The sequence below is a fragment of the Myiozetetes cayanensis genome, unplaced genomic scaffold (assembly GCF_022539395.1).
Source record: "Myiozetetes cayanensis isolate MyiCay16 unplaced genomic scaffold, myiCay2020 scf7, whole genome shotgun sequence".
Lineage (NCBI taxonomy): Eukaryota > Metazoa > Chordata > Aves > Passeriformes > Tyrannidae > Myiozetetes > Myiozetetes cayanensis.
Window position 1 is genome coordinate 3495574 of NW_026087964.1, and position 17447 is coordinate 3513020.

Genomic DNA, 17447 nt, shown 5'->3' on the forward strand with positions numbered 1-17447 from the left:
GCGACTGAACTGTAGCTGGCTTCATTTTAAAAGTCCAGATAGCTTGTACAAATAGCAATTATTTCATAATAAAAAATACTTTACAGATAGCTATTTAAATTTCTCATATACTCAGGCATTCCCAATCATTTCATTAAACCACACTGATAAATTCAATTTAAACTCCCCAGGTATCTATCACTTTAGACGATCTAAGTGATTTGGGCAGACAATCCCAGAGCTGCAGGTACGCAGTTTTTTCCTGGGAGCTGACAAATCACTGCTGGTGCAACAGGTGCCATTTCTATTCATCATTATTTTTCACAAAAATGATCCTGCTGCCACGGTCCCTCTCAGTGCTCAGGATGCCTGTGCACCCACGGAGGTGAGGACACACAACCCTGTGACAGAGAAGCTCATCCAGCTGCTTCCCACACCCCAGAGGCACAGGGGCTGCTCCTGCTTGGTAGGGCCACACTGAAATTCTTCCATCACTCCACAGGAAAGCCTTTATTGATTCTTACGGCTTCAAGTTAGCAACAAAAAACCCTAAAATTTTTAGGCCCAGCAACAGACCTGGCCCCACAAGCATCTTTCTGCCTCTGCAATGCACAGCAAGGGGTTAAGAGCATTGTGAGCAAACACAGGTGTAGATCACACTGACTCACCTGCAGAACCACTGATTTTAACTCAAATTCTGCATAAGGCACCTTAAAGGCTCGGTGGTGATTTTATTCCAAAGAAGCATTCGGGTACTGATTTTTTAATGGGTATAATGAGTTACTTCTATCCAAAATTTCCGCTTCTCATCTACGTCACAGATACGGTTGTGCAAATATACTACGATTTCCAGTACTATCTCCAGCTGGGGATGCTCACAGTATATTTAAATTTCCAGGTAACTACTAAATGGCACAGAACGCACAGAACCCAGTCCTAACTGCAGCCTTAGGCAGAGAAAAATGCCACAGAGAAAAGTTGCAAAACCTGTAAGCAGATTTCTCTGTCTGAAAATGCACCTCCATCAGAAATAACTTTTGCCATGAAAATCACCAGGAAGCTCAGAAGTTAAAAAGGCAGATGTGTTTTTCATATGATGCTAAATATACAGAAGAAATACAATAAATACAGTTGATTGTAAAACACCTCATGAAAAAAAGAGGAGAGGAGGTATGTTGCAAAATAACAGATCTAAATTTGTCCCTGAAACACAAAACAGATTTGCGAGGCAAGAAAAAAATGGAGAGTATTTAACTTCATATTTGTTATTTTTAAACTCAAACCAAACAAAGTATGTTCTGATAACAGCACATCATCACGTCGACTTCCAATTACCCAAAGGGGGAAGCAGTCATTTAATATTTAGCAGATCCACAGAAACAACTTATGGGAAGGATCCCGGGTTTTTCCGCAGGGATCTGACGACAGCTCCCCAGACGACTGATTCCCTCTCACTTTCCGCAATTCCACAAGCGCAAACCTCTCCGATTTTCAAACCGGACACACCCGCAGCGCCAACTCCGCGCTCCCCAAGTTCATCCCAGCGCATCGCCCCGTCCCCGCGCGGTCCCCCCGGGCTGGAACCACCGCAACCGACCCGGGACGCGCGGGGGAACCTCCTCGGCGTTCCCGGCCGGGCAAACTCCCGGCGCTCCCCCCGCACAAAGAGCCGCATCCCCCGAGCAGCCCCGCACCGCGGGGGGAGCGGGCAGGATGCGGCCGCTGCCCTTCCCTTCCCTGCCCAGCCCCGGCGCTGCGCTGCGCGCTGGCGCGGCCGGGGGAGCGGTATAAAAATAATTATTAAAATTTTAAAAATAAATTAATTAATTAATTTAAAAAAAAATAAAAATAAAGCGACGGGGGCACGGCACGGGGAGGGAGTGGGGACCGCGCAGGCATCCATCCATCCATCCATCCGTGCGCACATTCCTCGATCCATCCACCCATCCATCCCTGCACCCACCTTGCATCCCGCCGGCTCCGCACCGGGATCCGCACCGGGATCCGCACCGGGATCCGCCGCCGCACACACGGGGCAGGCGGGCGGGCCAATGGGGGCGGGGATAGCTCCGCCCTCAGCCAATGGCGGCCGCCCCCCGCCGCCCGCCGGCCAATGGCGGCGCGGCTCGTGACGCGGCGCCGGGGGCGGGCAGCGCCGGCTCGGCCCGCTCCGAGCCCGCCCCCCTCCTCACGCCTTTCCTCCCTTTCTCCTCCCTTTTTCCCCTCTGTTTCCCTCCTTTTACCCACCTTTTTCCTTTCATTTTTTCCCCCTTTATCTTTTTTTTTCCTGTTTTTTTTTTTCCTTCCTTTTTCTTTGCCCTTCCCCCTCCCCCAACCCCGCTTCTTATTTCCCTCAATCCTCCTTATTTTGGACAGGGCCTTTTTTCCACAGATTTTTTTATGTAGCCAACCCCACCAACAATATTATTAATTATGCAGACCAAAAACTTGGGGAGCCCCTCAGGGAAATTACTCTGCTCCCTGTGAAAGGATGCCCCTTCCTAAATCAAGACCCAGAAGCACCAGAGAGCACCCAAGACCTACGAAACACATCTTCGAGAATCCAGAAAAGATGACGGGATGTAAACCACTAAAAGTCTACTCCAGCCAGAATCTGAGCTCAGAACAGTGCCTGCTCAGCCACTGGTTTTGACAACACGACTTGCATGACTTGAACAAGCTCCCAGGGTGCAGAACCAGGCTTTAAAAATACCAAAAACGAAACCAGCAGATGTTTTCAACCACACCACTTCACTCCAGCAGGCAAAGCTTTACACTGTATCACTGCTGAGGAGTTATCAGCAAAGTAAACTTTCTTACTAAGTCAAACAGTTTTGGATATAATTACCTGCTTTACTTGAATATGTATCTCTGTATGGAAGACATAGTCTTTTCTTTTTTTAATTCAAGTTCATTAACATTCATTCTTAGAAACAAACTTCTCAATTGGCAAAACTCATGACTGCTGTATATTACAGCAGAAAACTATCAACTCTCAAAGAGGGGATTAAAAAACAAACAAACAAACAAACAAGATTTTGCTTTTGTTTTTCCAGTCTAGTGACCCTGCTAATTCCTAAGTTTAGAGCGAACTAAAATAATGACAAAGCCTGCGCCTCCCATTGCTGATGTCATGCTCCTTCTGACCTCACCCCCCAGCATTTAAAATCACTAAATTGTATTTGCTCAAAACTCTTGCCTGAACGGGCCACGTTATGAATTTGTTCACAGTGTTGGGCTCATACAGGGTAACACACACCACGAAGTGATAAACCAGATATCAACCCAAGTCTTGATGCTAATTTACAGGAAAAAGCTTTTCTTTTGCAGATCAAGGAAGGTTTATTTCTAAGGTGCCCCAAGAGCCAAGAACACTGTGGTGCTACGAACTGCTGACAGGCAACCAATAACTGTGACAAATTATACATTCATGGCATCTGCAACAATCGATAAACTGACTCACCAAATTAATAAAATATAGATCACAAAGCATACATTTTTATTAAAGAATAATTTCATGATAACCAAGTAATGTGGATGCTTCCAAGCATAAGATTAAATTACATGCTGAGCAAATCTGGCATTTTGTGATAAACTGCGAAAATAGTCTTTGCAACAGCAACTGAGGAAGAACATTGCTGACATAGTCTATAAACATGTTTTATAAAGCATAACCGAAAATAACAAAAAAAAAAAAAGAAAGCCACCACATTGAAGTGGTGGCTAGAGAATTCACTACCATATCTGTAATAATTACTTTCTAGACTTCTCCTTGCTTTGTAATTTATTCCTTCAAAGACGATGCCGATTTTGGTGTTAAAAGTAACAAAAACAGATTAGTTACATAGGAAAATATTTACACCAAATTCATTAACTAGCCAGACTTCAGCAGTCATTACTGGAGTACATATAGATTTCTAGTACCTTTAGGATGCTGGAATATGCACTTAAATACACAAAGCAAGTGTCTTACCTGGTAGACTGACTCTGCTTATCAAAATTTTGTGCCTGCTGAATACCTTTGAGAATTAAGTACCTGCTTGAGCTTCTGATCATAATGAATCCCATCGAACTTGAAGGTCTGAGGCTTTACACGAGGTAAAGTGTTTTCCTGCATGGATATTTTCCACTACTGAGAAATGCAGCAAGAAGAGCTTTTCCAGCCTCCTGTAAAGGTGTTGGAGAAGCTCTTCCTTCCTCAGGGAGGAAGATGGAGCATCTCTTACTGCAGAGGCTTTATTAATGGGAAGAGCACACTTAGGCACATCCTCAGTCTCCACTGTCTGTGTTAGGTTATTTCCACACAGCTTTGAATCACGTCCTAAATGAAGAATTTAAAATACTGAGATCCTGTTTATTAAAGTTTACAATTATTAGTTCCTGAAACTCCAAAGCACGCTGTCTCTGCAGGCTAATTGTGCCATACCAACTGCTTTAGAAGCCTGTCCTAAAATTAGTTTTAATCCTCTATAATGCCAGATACGTGTGCTTTCAGGGAGTCTTCACACGACTGATGTCTTGTCAAATCTTCCAAATATTTCTTTTCTAGAAAAACATCCAGCATTTCCTGGAAGCATACTTTCATACTTGCAGTGAGTATTTTACATCCATAATGTTTAGTCACTTTCTTGGCTTCCATGGATTTCCTAGCTAAACAAAGGATATGTGGCGTTTCCCATCCTTCTTTCTAGCTAATAAATAATGGAATCTTAATTCTGAACTGCTGTCATGAAGCAAAAATCAAATAGAGCCTAAGTGATATAAACCAATATTTGTTTATACTAGATCCATTATTAATTTAATTCCTTTCTTAAACAAACGACATTTAATAATACATTAAACACATAAACAGGAACATATTCGAAGTTATAATTCCATCAGCTCTTCTCATGACATCCATCTTCTCAAAGGCCATATCCACATTTCAATATAATAATTTATAGAACATTGTTAAGTTAATAAATAGACTTGATTCCTTAAAAGGCTTACTACTTAGATAAGCTGCTGCCTTCCCTAACTATGGCAACCCAAATCAGTTAAAATTAAAAAATCTGTTTTCTGGCATATTATTAGCAACTGGAAATTTACTATAACATGTTATTTTCCTTCTGAATGAATACATTTTGGAAAACATACCCACAATATCCCCACTTACAAATCACCATTTATTTAAATATTTTACAAATGTTCTGCGCAGTGATCGCTTCATTTACTAAGAAAATACCCACATTGCTATGAGTCTTTTCAGTCCCAAAAACAAGCCTACAGACAGCAGCAATGCATATTTTAGAGAAGCAGCGAACAGGACCAGCCTCAGAATTACACCCACCACCCTCCACATGAGGCGAGAGCGTTTTCTCTTGCCATAAATTACCACTCCCTCCTATCGGCAATTATTTAACTTTCAGAAATAGCTGCAACAAGACAAATTATGAGCTATAATTAGGCAAATTTATCCCGGATATTAAGACTGCATATATGCACATATGTATACCCAGTCTACTCTAAGATGTATCTGCACGCATAACATTAAGTATTATAATCAAATATGCCAGGGTGTCTTTATCTTACTGCCCAAATGACAACATTCCTGTCCTAAACATCTGTAAGCCATTCCCATGGTCAAAAATGCCCACCACTGCTTTTTTTTATCCGGTACCAGTGACTTGATCCTGGTAAATTTTCTTCTAATACACCTTCTTCCTTCCCAGAAAGGAGTGCAGGGACCTGAGTTCACAGGAGCTAAAAGGAACACCAGCCAGGCTTCCCAGGGAAAGAATAAATATGAACATGTATCACTGAGTGTAGCACGGAAGCTGCATCAGGTCAGAAGTCCATACCCTGGAAATATCTGAAGGCTGGAAGTTTTAGAAATACTGAATATTGGTTGGCTTGGTTTTGCCTGCTGTTTCACACAGGACATTGGGCTAGAGGGCACCTTATGGTTTGACCCAGTTCAATAATCATTTCCTGAAGTACTTTGAGACTACGCTTGCCTCATTCTTTTCTTGGAAACTGGAATTATTGAACATCTTAAAGCAAGCAGCTCCCACTTTTTTTGAGTTCTCGGTAGACCACAGTTTCTCCAAAGAACCAACATTTCTGCTAAATCCTCATCATGCTGTGAAGTGCTGCCTCTCAGACAGCTGCATTTGTCCTGTTCGTACATCCAGTTATTGTGGAATCATAGAATGGTTTGTGTCAGAAAGGACCTTAAAGATCATCCAGTTCCACACCCTTGCCATGAGCAAGGACAGCTTCCACTAGACCAGGTTGCTCCAAGCCCTGTCCAACCTGGCTTTGAACCCTTCAGGGATGGGACAGCCACAGCTTCTCTGGGCAACCTGTTCCAGTGCCTCACCACCCTCACAGTCAATAATTACATCCTAAAATCCAGTCTAAACCTGCTCTCTGTCAGTTTGAAGCCATTCCCCCTTGACCTGTCACTCCATGCCCTTGTCAAAAGTCCCTCTCCAGCTCTCTTGTAAGCCCCTTTAGGTACTGGAAGGTTCTAGAAGGTCTCCCTGGAACTTTCTCTTCTCCAGGCTGAAGAACCCCATAGCAGAGGGGCTCCAGCCCTCGGGCTTGCTCCAACAGATCCATGAACTTATTTTGGGGCCTCCAGAGCTGGACTCAGTGCTCCAGGTGGGGTCTTAGCACAGTAGAGGGACACAGATACTCATCTCAGACACAGGATAAGACCACAGATCTTCAGCAGAAGTGCTGCCTCAAAGGCTTAACTCCCATAGCTCTTCAGAGCCTCTGGTTCTACTCCCATGGCTTTACATTCAGCCACTTCCACACCAGCACCTGTCAGGGAGGGGAGGGAGGTTACACGGGAGGAAGCATCACAGGCAGGTTTGGGGTGGGGGCCAGGCAGTCTCTGCGTTCTCAGTGATCTGAACACTTTTTGTACTCACTAAAACGTCAAACATACACAGTTATTATGCAGTGAGCATTATACAACGATAAACTCACATTTGGTTGTTGTTGTTTAACATTTGTTGTTATTCTTTGCACTCTTACAGGGCCTAAAAATCACATAAAGATGGGAACCCAATAGAGTTGTCTATTTCCATACTTGTTTTCAATGGTGATAGAATAAGTTGCTCCACTGAAAAGCCTTGATACTTTCTGATTTAAAGCACAGGAACAAATGCTATTTTTAAAGTCAAAATGTGTTATAATGATAGGGTTGGGGTGGGTTGTTTTTTGGTTTTTTGTTTTTTTTTTTTTTTTGGAAGAGTAAAAACCTTTTCTTTTTTTTTTTTTTTTTACTTACAGTGAAAATTCTGAATGCACATTCACATCATTTTGCAAAACTGTCAACACCAGATACACGCTTCCTTTTTTGAATTATCTCCCTGTGTTGCAACCCGCATCTAAATTTGAAAATATTTTGGTAAACATAGCTGATGTTTCATGGGTGCAATTTTGAGACCATAAGGAATTTAAGAAAACAGTTGATACTGCACTAAAATAGGCTTTTGAGAATCTATCAGCTTTCTCAAATCAGCAACTAATAAGATAGCAATCCAGAGCATCTACAGCTCATCTACTTTTTCCTAAATTTTTCTCCATAGAGTTTTGGTTTGGAACTTTTGAGCTCCTTTTGAAGGATATTTGTACATTCTATTGTGGTGACGCATTTTATACATCACTTAAAGATGTTTTTCTCTTAATATTACACATTTAGCCTACATATCAAGGCGATTGCATCGCAACATTTATCACAACAGGCTTTTACTCCCAAAGCAGATTGTCTTGAGTAGTTGAGGACATCCCCACTTTGTCCCAGGAAATAAAGTAGTTTGAATAAAGCATTAAGAGTGCCAATGGCAAAACACATTTCTTAGAAGCACAGGTCTGGGAAGGATTTCCCTTGGGGTGTTATAGGAGCTGTGCAAAATAATTCCTTTCATGAACTTAAATTTCCTCATTAAGAAAACCCCTGTATTCTTTTTTTTTTTTTTTTTTTTTTGCCACCACTCTCCTTGGAAAGCTGTGGTGGACTTTCAGTGCTCTGCCCATCAGGAATCCTCTTCCAGCATTCACCCTCAATTCATTCAGCAGTTGTTGGTACTGGTTTTTTTTATTCTGCAGTCACTGGCCTCCAGCTCTTTTCCTCTTGCTCCATACAGTACGTGAGGATGAATATCCTCCTCACGTCTCCCTCTGAGATGATAGCCTCTTCACCTCACTCATTAAGCTGCTCAGAAATGATGAACTCACACTGATAGAGCAGAAAAATTCTGTTCACTTGTTTTTGTGCATATCACAGGGACTGCTAAAGCACATCCCACGATCATCCAAGTACTATTTATCTATAATGAGAATCTTGTTGCAAGTTCCTATTTTACAAAACTCTGCTATTACTCACTTAGAAGACACAACCTTTGATTCTATATTTTGAATTTGATTCTGCTTCTACCAACCCAGTTTCCAACACAGTCTCCATTATTTTGGAACAGCATCCTGATCCCCTGTTACATTTAAGACGCCTTCCAATCTTTGCATTAGCACAGCCCCCACCGATGCCAGGTGATCCACATGAAGCCAGCCAAGCTCAGTGCTCCACTGGTAACCCCTCCTGCCCACCCCACCTTTTCAAAAAACGTTTCTTCTCGAGTAACAACTCAGCAGTGAATTTCTGCATGAAGGAATAGCTCCTCTTTAGCTGAGTTTTCTCCAGCATCAGCAGCAGCAGCCACTCTGCCTGCCTTCTCATTTCATTCATCAGCAGGCCACGAGTCGAGATACACAGAATGAAAGAATGAAATTGTGCCTACGGTTGCTTACACAGGGACCGCGTCTGGACTCTGCAACACCATTATTCAGCAGATGGCTGTGAGTAACATGTCCTGGCTCAAGATCTTGAGCAGGGTTGGGAGGAATCGGCCTCTGCGGTTGGAGTCACGCTCGAGCTTTGAGGACACTTTAGCCCAACACCAAGGTCTTGCTGACCTTCAGGAGGCCAGCAAAACCCAAACCTCAGCTTGTTTCTTCAGTCCTGGTAGCTCATAAGGTAGAAGCCTGTAATTCTTGGTAGAAGTAAACACTAATTTTTATGAGTCTTGAATTAATTCACAATAAGCTCCATAGTATTCTATAAAAATACAAAAGTGCTAAGGGCTGAGCTGAGGCTTATTTTTTTTTGAACAAGAGATAATGTCTGGATTTCAAAGCACTGTGGTGGTTTAGAAATGAAGAGGGAAGACTCCTCTGGAGAGGTGAAAGAAGCTGCCCTGCATAGCTTCCACACCACATGGCTGCCTTTGGCACACCGGAGCCTTCAGAACCTCTGAAAGCAATGGTTCTGCCAAAAAAACTACTGCTACTTAAGCAGGTTTAACCATTTTTAGAAGCACTGCCAATACCAAGGCGTCAAACCAGAGTCTTTGCCTGTACCTGTCTCCCTATCCCCAGAACGATCAAACAGTATTGTTAAATCACACAATATCGTTAGAGCTGCAGGCACTGAACCCACTGCCTCTCCCAAGGAGATGATCCTTGGCTTGGGCAGGACACAGACCTCTCACCAAAAGGGTGGTACCGCTGCAGAGGTGCCAGGTAGCTGTAGGATCTCTCTCTTTCTCTCTGCTGAGTGAGGTGCGTTCCACGAAACGCTGCATTTTAATTACGCAATTACACAGAGCTCAACGACCCAGCTCTCGGGTTTTGCAGACACAACCCTTCTTTCCTGGCACAACCCACCTCAGCGGTTAAAGCTGTGTGCAGGGAGAGAAGTTTTCTTAAACCTTTCCAAGAACATCCATCAGGCAGCCCCAGTTATGAACTTCAGTCACTTGGTGCTCGTTAAATCACAGCTGTTTGCCCTTGGTGCAGTGTTAGATCAGACGTCACTAAACCTGCCTCGGTGTGTGAACACACATGCACTTTCCCCTTTGTCCTGCAAAACAAACTCTTTAACAGAAAAGTGCTTATATTTAAACTAACTGGAATTAATTGTCAATTAGCAGCTAACAATAGTCTCAAGATAACATTTCAGATCTATCATAATCCCATAATAAACTGACTGCAGAGCTGACACTGTTTAGGTTTCAGCTATTGTTTTGGCTCTGAAAGGAACTACCAGTTGATTAAAAAACCTGAATGATCTCAAGCCTGAACACCTCAACTGAAAATGCTCCTGAGCTTTGCTACCTGCTCTCAAGGAGGCCAACACACCTCAGTTCACGTGTCCACCTGCTCACGGCAGCTCTGCATGAGAAAGGGTTTGGGGTTTTTCGGATATCTTTGTTAATTACCTCTTCTTTAACAAAAGCAGATGGACTTTTTTCCTTCTTCTCTATCCCTTCATAAGCTTTTTGGATTACAGATAGCACAGAATATATTTAGCCTTTCTGAAATGACACTACTGCTCAATTTGGACGATGTAAACCTGTTTTCCAATGAAAGGAATATGTTTGTTTTCAAAGCTGTCTGAAATACAGAAAACAACCCACTAACTGAAGGTATAAAACTAGGTAAAATACATAATAATTAACATAATTCATTGCATTTTGCACTCACATTCTTGCTAGAGTAAGACTTCTTTGTGCAGCCCATGTTGCAACGTGAGTAAGAATAGAGCCGTTTTGATGGTTAAGTCAGAAACAACAGCTTAACATTTATTTTTAAGATTGTCTGTTCCTATGAACCTTTTTGGAAGAGTTTAATAGCCTTCAGAAGCTCTAAAAATGGTTCTGCCCCAAAAAATAAATAGGTTTAACCATTTTTAGAAGCACTGGCAACACTAAGGCTTCAAACCAGTGTTTGCCTGTACTGGAATACAAGAGTTCCGTAATCGTACAAAAAGCAGCAACTAATGAAGCCTGAACTCTACAATACTATGACACATCCCAGTTCAGACACATTTCAATTCTGTGCTAAAATGTACTGAATACCACATAATTGAAAAATAAAACTTAATCCCAGCTGTAAATCCCTGCTCCTGCTCCTGGCACACATCTCTCCTCAACCACCTGAATGAACCTACAACTGACAGGTGACAGTGAACAGCTTCCATTGTGCCCTAAAGATTTACACAGGATTTTCAACACTTAGACTATTTGAACAAGGACACTTTTTTCTTAATCACATTAAAAATAAAACAAAACAAAACAAAAAAACCACAAAAACTTCCATAGAGTTAAAAAACACCAAAAACTGGGAGTATTTTAACAAGGTAGCAAAGATCACCCAGCAGTCCTTGGCACGGACAGCACTAAAGGACGGGTGGAAAGCAACAGCCATTCAAGGAGAAACTAGTTTCATCTTGTTTGAAGTAGAAATTCCCTACAGGAACTAAGCAAACATCCTCAGCCTTTCAATAACCCAAACACTTGAAGCCAAAGTAACAAAGCAAACAAATATGCTCAGCAGAATTTTGTCATTTTGTAGCATCTCATATTTGGGGCACCCTGAATTTTCTGGGTAACTCTAGGACGTATTACTTACTGTTTTGCACCACTGAATAAGCTAGAAGGAATATGAGAGGGTCCACATCCCTTGACTCAGTCTCCAAACACAGAAACTTTACGGAGTATTCAGAAATAAATGCCCTGCACAGCCATTTAAACAGTCATTCAATCATATTAAGTGTTGAATATGTCAGAATAAGAAAGCAGGAGTCATTGAAAAAATCAGATTTAACAATAAGACATGCTCAAAATTGAAAAGGTGAAGAACTTGTTAATGAATGACTAGCAGCAGGATAATGATGCAAGAATAAAAATTAATCATCACTGAAGTTACTGCATTTTTTTGGGGGGGGAAATCTTTGCAGACCACCACACAGTACCAGGGCCTTCCCAGACTAAAATCCACAGGGCTTTGATGAGCACCTTATCCCTTCTCTTACATCCAACACTAATAGACTTCCTACTATAAATACTTCAAATGTCTGTAAACAATAACAGTATTGATGTGAGTGATTATTAGATAGTATTAATATACAAAAATTGATTTTTATTTCTATTATGAAATATTATGAGCATTGTGCCTAAATGATTTCTGAATTGTGTCTAGGAATACTGGACTTAAGTCTTTTTAAAAGAAAAAGAAAAAAGGTGCAATGAGAAAAGAAAAAAATTGTCATATCATAGTATTTCAGATACGTCATTTGATTATATAACAAGAGATAAATCAAAAGTGTCAGAAGTTAAGCTATGCACCTCATTTTCCTCAGACTAGTTTTAAGCAAGCTCTCATTTTAAAATTCAGTTACTCCCTTTGCTAAGTGCACAATATTTTGAATCTGACACTTCCCTCACCCTCCCCAAGAGTAAAACCCATCACCAGCGGGGTAAACTTGCTCTCTAAAAGTGGCTGTATCTAAAAAGACCAAACATTCCTTTTGGTCCACTGGGCTTTTGGGGTGAGGAAGAGTAAAATATCTTAAATTTACAGCATCAGTAAACAAAAGCAAGTGATATCCATATACAACGGCTCAGTAGAGCATGTAATGTTCTACAGAAATGGGATTTCACAAAGATACAGAGGAGTAGATTTTCTGTATTTGAAAAGTCAACCCAAAGAGATGGGAAAGCAACAAAAAGACATAGCATGAGGCAATAGGGATGCTACTGAAAAGATTTGAGGTTTAATTCTGACTGTCAACAGAACGAAATGAAGAAACTTTCTGATTTTATATTTTAAAAAAAATTTACTCATTTACCTAACATTTTCTGGTCTTCCTAAAGCTGAAGAGTAGAAACAGACCCACATTACCTATTACCTACACATAACCCTCCTGCTGAATTAGAAAAGTAAAAGCAAACAGAGAATGCATTAAATTAGTTATTGCTATTTTGGTTTCTCCTATTTCCTGGTCATTGAAGCCTGTACAAGAGCAACAATATGTGTCTGGGAGGAACCTCACACCTCAGACACAATGGGAGACGAGGGAGAGATGACCCAAATGCTTTAAGGTTTCTGACACTCAGGAAAACCAGAAGCCTGAGTTACTGAGGGCTGAGAAGTCCTACACGTGCTGAAAACATTTTTTTTTTTTTAACAATCTGTTTTCTTACACTTCTACACTTTTATTGAATTACTCTGGATTTGAAGAGACATATTTCTTTTTTATATTATTCAACCAACCAGTACCAAAATACATAATTGAAGGTGTTGCATATGAGTGCAAAATCCACTCCTGAGCAGAACTGACAGGACGAACTACAGAGGTTCATTTGCTCTTGGATTACGTGATTCGCTGCAGTTGAATCTTGACTGTTTTCTTCACTGTTTTTAGCAGAAGCACACAATTGACACCAGTGAAACAGTGAGAGCATTGAACAGGAAGGATAAAGAGCTGACATCAATTTTTTCTCCAGACTATTCAGTTAAAGAGACCATTTTGGTTTTCCAGGGAACAGTGGACATGGCTGGTGGGTCTATGGTGGGTCAGAGAGGTTGCATCAGCCATGGGGGAATACAGAACGACCAGGAACAGCACCAAAATCCATATAACCTGCCACATATGATGGAAAAACCTGAAAGGTCTTGAATTTTGTGACATACTATAGGTGGGACAGAGATTAGTGTCTCCTCAAAGACGAGATTTGAAGAAGGTGGTGAAGAAGAAACTGCTGTCAGGAAAATGAATTTCAGGAAAATGAATATCCAGTCCTGAGTAGAACCACGGTGCATTATCCTACAGGACATAGCATCTCACAGAGAGTCCAGAAATCTGGTCTCACCCAAAGAAGCCAAGCACCCATCAATCTCTGAATTTAAAAATATTTTTAAGCTTTTGTTTATCCTAATTGATAAGATTTTAAAAAAAACCAAACAAATAACTTGGTGTACTAACACACAGAAACTAGTCTAAGAACTGAGCTACACAACAGGCTGAATGAATTGTTACTAAAATAAAATCTTGCTGATAGTACCAGATAAGCACCCATCTCCATCTAAATCCTCCAAAAAATTGAAACTGTCCCCTGTCCTTCTCTGATAGGACAGACAGAACAGATACCAAAGCACCCAGGACTTTGCATCTCACCCCACACAGGCAACCACTTCAGCTGGAAGTATTTTACAGATTTACCAACTGTCATCTTCTCAAACATCTTGATAGAAGTTTGATCATCTAGAGCTCAGAAAACTTGTTAAAGTTTTCTTGAACACGCTGAGTATCTACCAGGTCTACAGGATTTCCATGTAATGGCAGATTCAGGTTATTTAAAATGTTAATTGGTAATTTGCGTAAATATGTTTTGTTGAAAACAATACATGTGCAGTTTTGTCCTCAAATTATATATTTTTTCCTTTAGTTTGTTATATATTATATAATTGTTATATTGCTCACACAACAGTGGATTTGCTGCTTCTGGAGAAACATATAACTGCATCTCCTTGCAGTTCATGACAGTACACTGAGATATACCATCATCTCATCTGGGGCCAGGAAAAAAAACCACCCTACTACCAGTTTTTAATGTAAAGGTTAAGATGCATTTGCTCTCGAGCTCATTCTATTAAACTTTTTTTTCCCTGATTAATGCTTAACTGGCAATAACTTTGCAGTTTTTTAGTGATATTTATTGCAGATTACAAGCATCGTGCTGAGAAGCACATATGTAATAAGGTTTATTTCTATTTTCATGCTATTCCTTGCCAAAAAAGCACGGTGAAACCCATCTGTTGTATTTCCTGGCTGAGGTTAGACAAGAAAAGGAGACTCTACACAGCACTCTATCACTGCAAACAATATTGATTAAAGCAGAGTTTGAAGATGGAATCCAAAGTGCTTACTCAGAGCAGGCATTCTGCCTCATTGATACACCCAGAAGAAAATATATATAAAATATAATGTGCATGCAGAAGAAATAATGCCCAGGAGATTTACAGCTCTGGAATCAGGCAGATCCCTGAGATAAAGACCTAAGTAGAGGCTGAATCTTCAGAGAATTGTTTCTGTACATTTGTCCACGTGTACCTTCAAATATGCAATTTTTTTTGTCCAAATGTTTTCTGGTTTGTGCCAGTTTTATAAATAAATATATACTTTATAAATAAAGTATTTACCTGAAAACTTGAGGAATACTCAGGAAGCGGTTTTTTGTACCTTGTATAAATGGTGCAAGTTCTTTAATAGGGCACATGCACACTGTATTGTGGTGGATTTTTTTTACTTTCTCAAGGAAAACAGATACCATCCTCTTTGCAGATGGCAGGCCTACACAATGTTTCAACTGTACTCACTTCCTCATTCAAGACACAAGAAATGTTCTTCCATTTATCTGTCAAGTAAATTCATGCAGCACATAATTCAATGCTAATTTAGTGTGTGAAGGAGCATAAGTAATCAGGATGTTGGTAAAAATCAGTTGAGATGATGCAAGTGGGTTCTGATACACAGAGGAAGAAAGGCCACCAAAATATCAGATGTAAATGGAAACAAAAATATCTGATACACGACTTATTTTAAAGGGAACAGGGGCAGGCAGACACCCAAGACTGGTTGTATGTTGACTGCAGAGGGAAAGCATTTCAGAATTGGAAACATTTTAGTATTTAGGAAGGCAAGGGTACATAAACTGTAACAGAAACATGCAATTGCACACCACAAAGAAGAGACAGAGCTCCAAATGAAAATTAATGTACAAAGTAATTGTAGGCTCTACCATAACAACATAAAAGGGTTTAAATAAAAATATGAAGCAATTGAACCTCTTAATGCCAAATTTTGACAAGTTCTTTGCAGCGTGGATACACAAATCAGTATGACTGCAAAACCTAGGTACAGGCATAAACACACCACAGATTTTTCTTTGCCCCCCACCCCTCCCTTGAACAGTAGGCACACACACTGCTTTTAAGGAGTGTTGCTTTCAGAGCTCCAGAAAGTAAAGTCCTCAATATTCAAACTACAGCACAGTTGAGAGCCTAAGATGCTCTTTGGCTCCTGAATGAACTCCAACCCAGGAAGGAGTTAACCTTTATTGTGAAGATACAGAAACACAGCCAAGAGGGCAGCTTTCAAATATAACTGCTCTCCCATCTGAACTTCAGATCCAAAGAAGTTGATCTGAGCCCCTCTTAGGCTCAGATCCTTCCTACCACCAAAAGGAGGTACCTTATTCAAGGTCAAGTTGCTCAAAAGTTGATTGGAAATGATAGAAACTTCCAGATCAGGTCATCTCAAGTAAAATCCTGGTCCCTTTATAGGCTACCTTTCCTCTTCCACTCATTAGCACCACTGGCTTAACTGTGACTCATCACATCACTGATAAACTCAGGGACAATCCTCTGAATTCAAATCAGGAATAAAATGCTCATAGAGCAAATCTCCACAGAATTTGTTAAACCTTCTTATGTGGATCAGAGTTAAAAGGTACTTTTGTCCAAGGGTGCTAAACTGGCGTCTCCTCACTGAAGCTGCCAACAGCGTGATCCACCACTACCAAAGGCAGTGAAAATAGTAACACAGTCTGAGTAATACAGGTATCAAACAGCAACTTGGCAAACCCCAAAATTTCAAGTTAGTATCATACTTCAGCAACCTGAGAGATTACATTACCATATAACATAAAGTTACCCTTTAGCTGGGCACGATAGGAAAGTTTGTTTTGATTTCTTCGACTCTTAAGTTCAACAGAAAGTTTCCTTTTATCACCTAGATGTTTGAGGGAAGGCCAAAGCAAGCAGTTTTACCAGCCTCATTCTCTGCACCTTCACATCTCTCCATAGCTCTATTACTTCTTGGACTGACATTAAAGGCTCAACCAGAAATGCCAAAGTTTACCGGATATTTCTCCATTCTTCCCTTGGCTTTATCAGTGCAGTAGAAAGATGTTGTTCTTCAAGAAAACCACAAGTCAACACAATCCTGTATTGCACATGCACAGACCCACTGTGCAGGTTTTACACGTTTAGGGATATAAAGAACGCTTGGCACAGACACAGGGTTGTAATTGAGACCATCTCCGAGACTGATAAACTGTTCTAGAAATGACACATCACCCCCCCCCCTTTTTTTTTTTTGTAGATGCCTGCTGGTTTATATTTGCACCACTGCCTTTATTTTAGGGTGTGATCCTCAGTTCAAAGCAATTTACTGGTAATTACATTTTTAATTCTTTTTCCAGAGATAAATCTCATCCTAATGAAACCATACCTGTCTTATCTAGTACCAAATCTCTGGCTGTTTAGGAAGATCACTTCTATGAAGTACTGGATGTAGTCCAAACCTGAGAAACTACTTGTATGTACAAACTCTCAAACGTGTTGGAAATCTTGGAGAAGTGTAGTAAAGTGGTTCTGGTAACAGTATTACTAAAGCAATAAAATCAACAGAGTATTTTTACTATTTGTTTAGTAATAGCACTTGACAAATATAGAGCACTGTAACAGTAAACTAAAATCCACTTATATTTTTACTGCTCCTGCTACAAAAAAAAAAAGAAAAAAAGAAATAAAAGACATCACTCATAAAATTCTTGTAAGTAGTCATAAGTTTC

At 40.6% G+C, this 17447-nt stretch overlaps 1 protein-coding gene across 4 annotated transcripts in view; it reads right to left on the reverse strand.

Moving 5' to 3' along the window:
• CTBP1 (C-terminal binding protein 1) overlaps positions 1–17447 on the reverse strand; it is a 234579-nt gene that overhangs the window by 149778 nt on the left and 67354 nt on the right. The window contains exon 1 of one of the 4 annotated variants that reach the window (XM_050338093.1): positions 1943–2046. The exons of 2 other annotated variants lie outside the window; for them this stretch is intronic. In XM_050338093.1, coding sequence (XP_050194050.1) covers positions 1943–1949 — 7 coding nt within the window. In that variant the 5' untranslated portion in view covers positions 1950–2046. Of the gene's footprint in view, positions 1–1942; positions 2047–17447 lie in introns of those variants that run through there. One more of the 4 variants, XM_050338092.1, reaches the window with a different exon arrangement.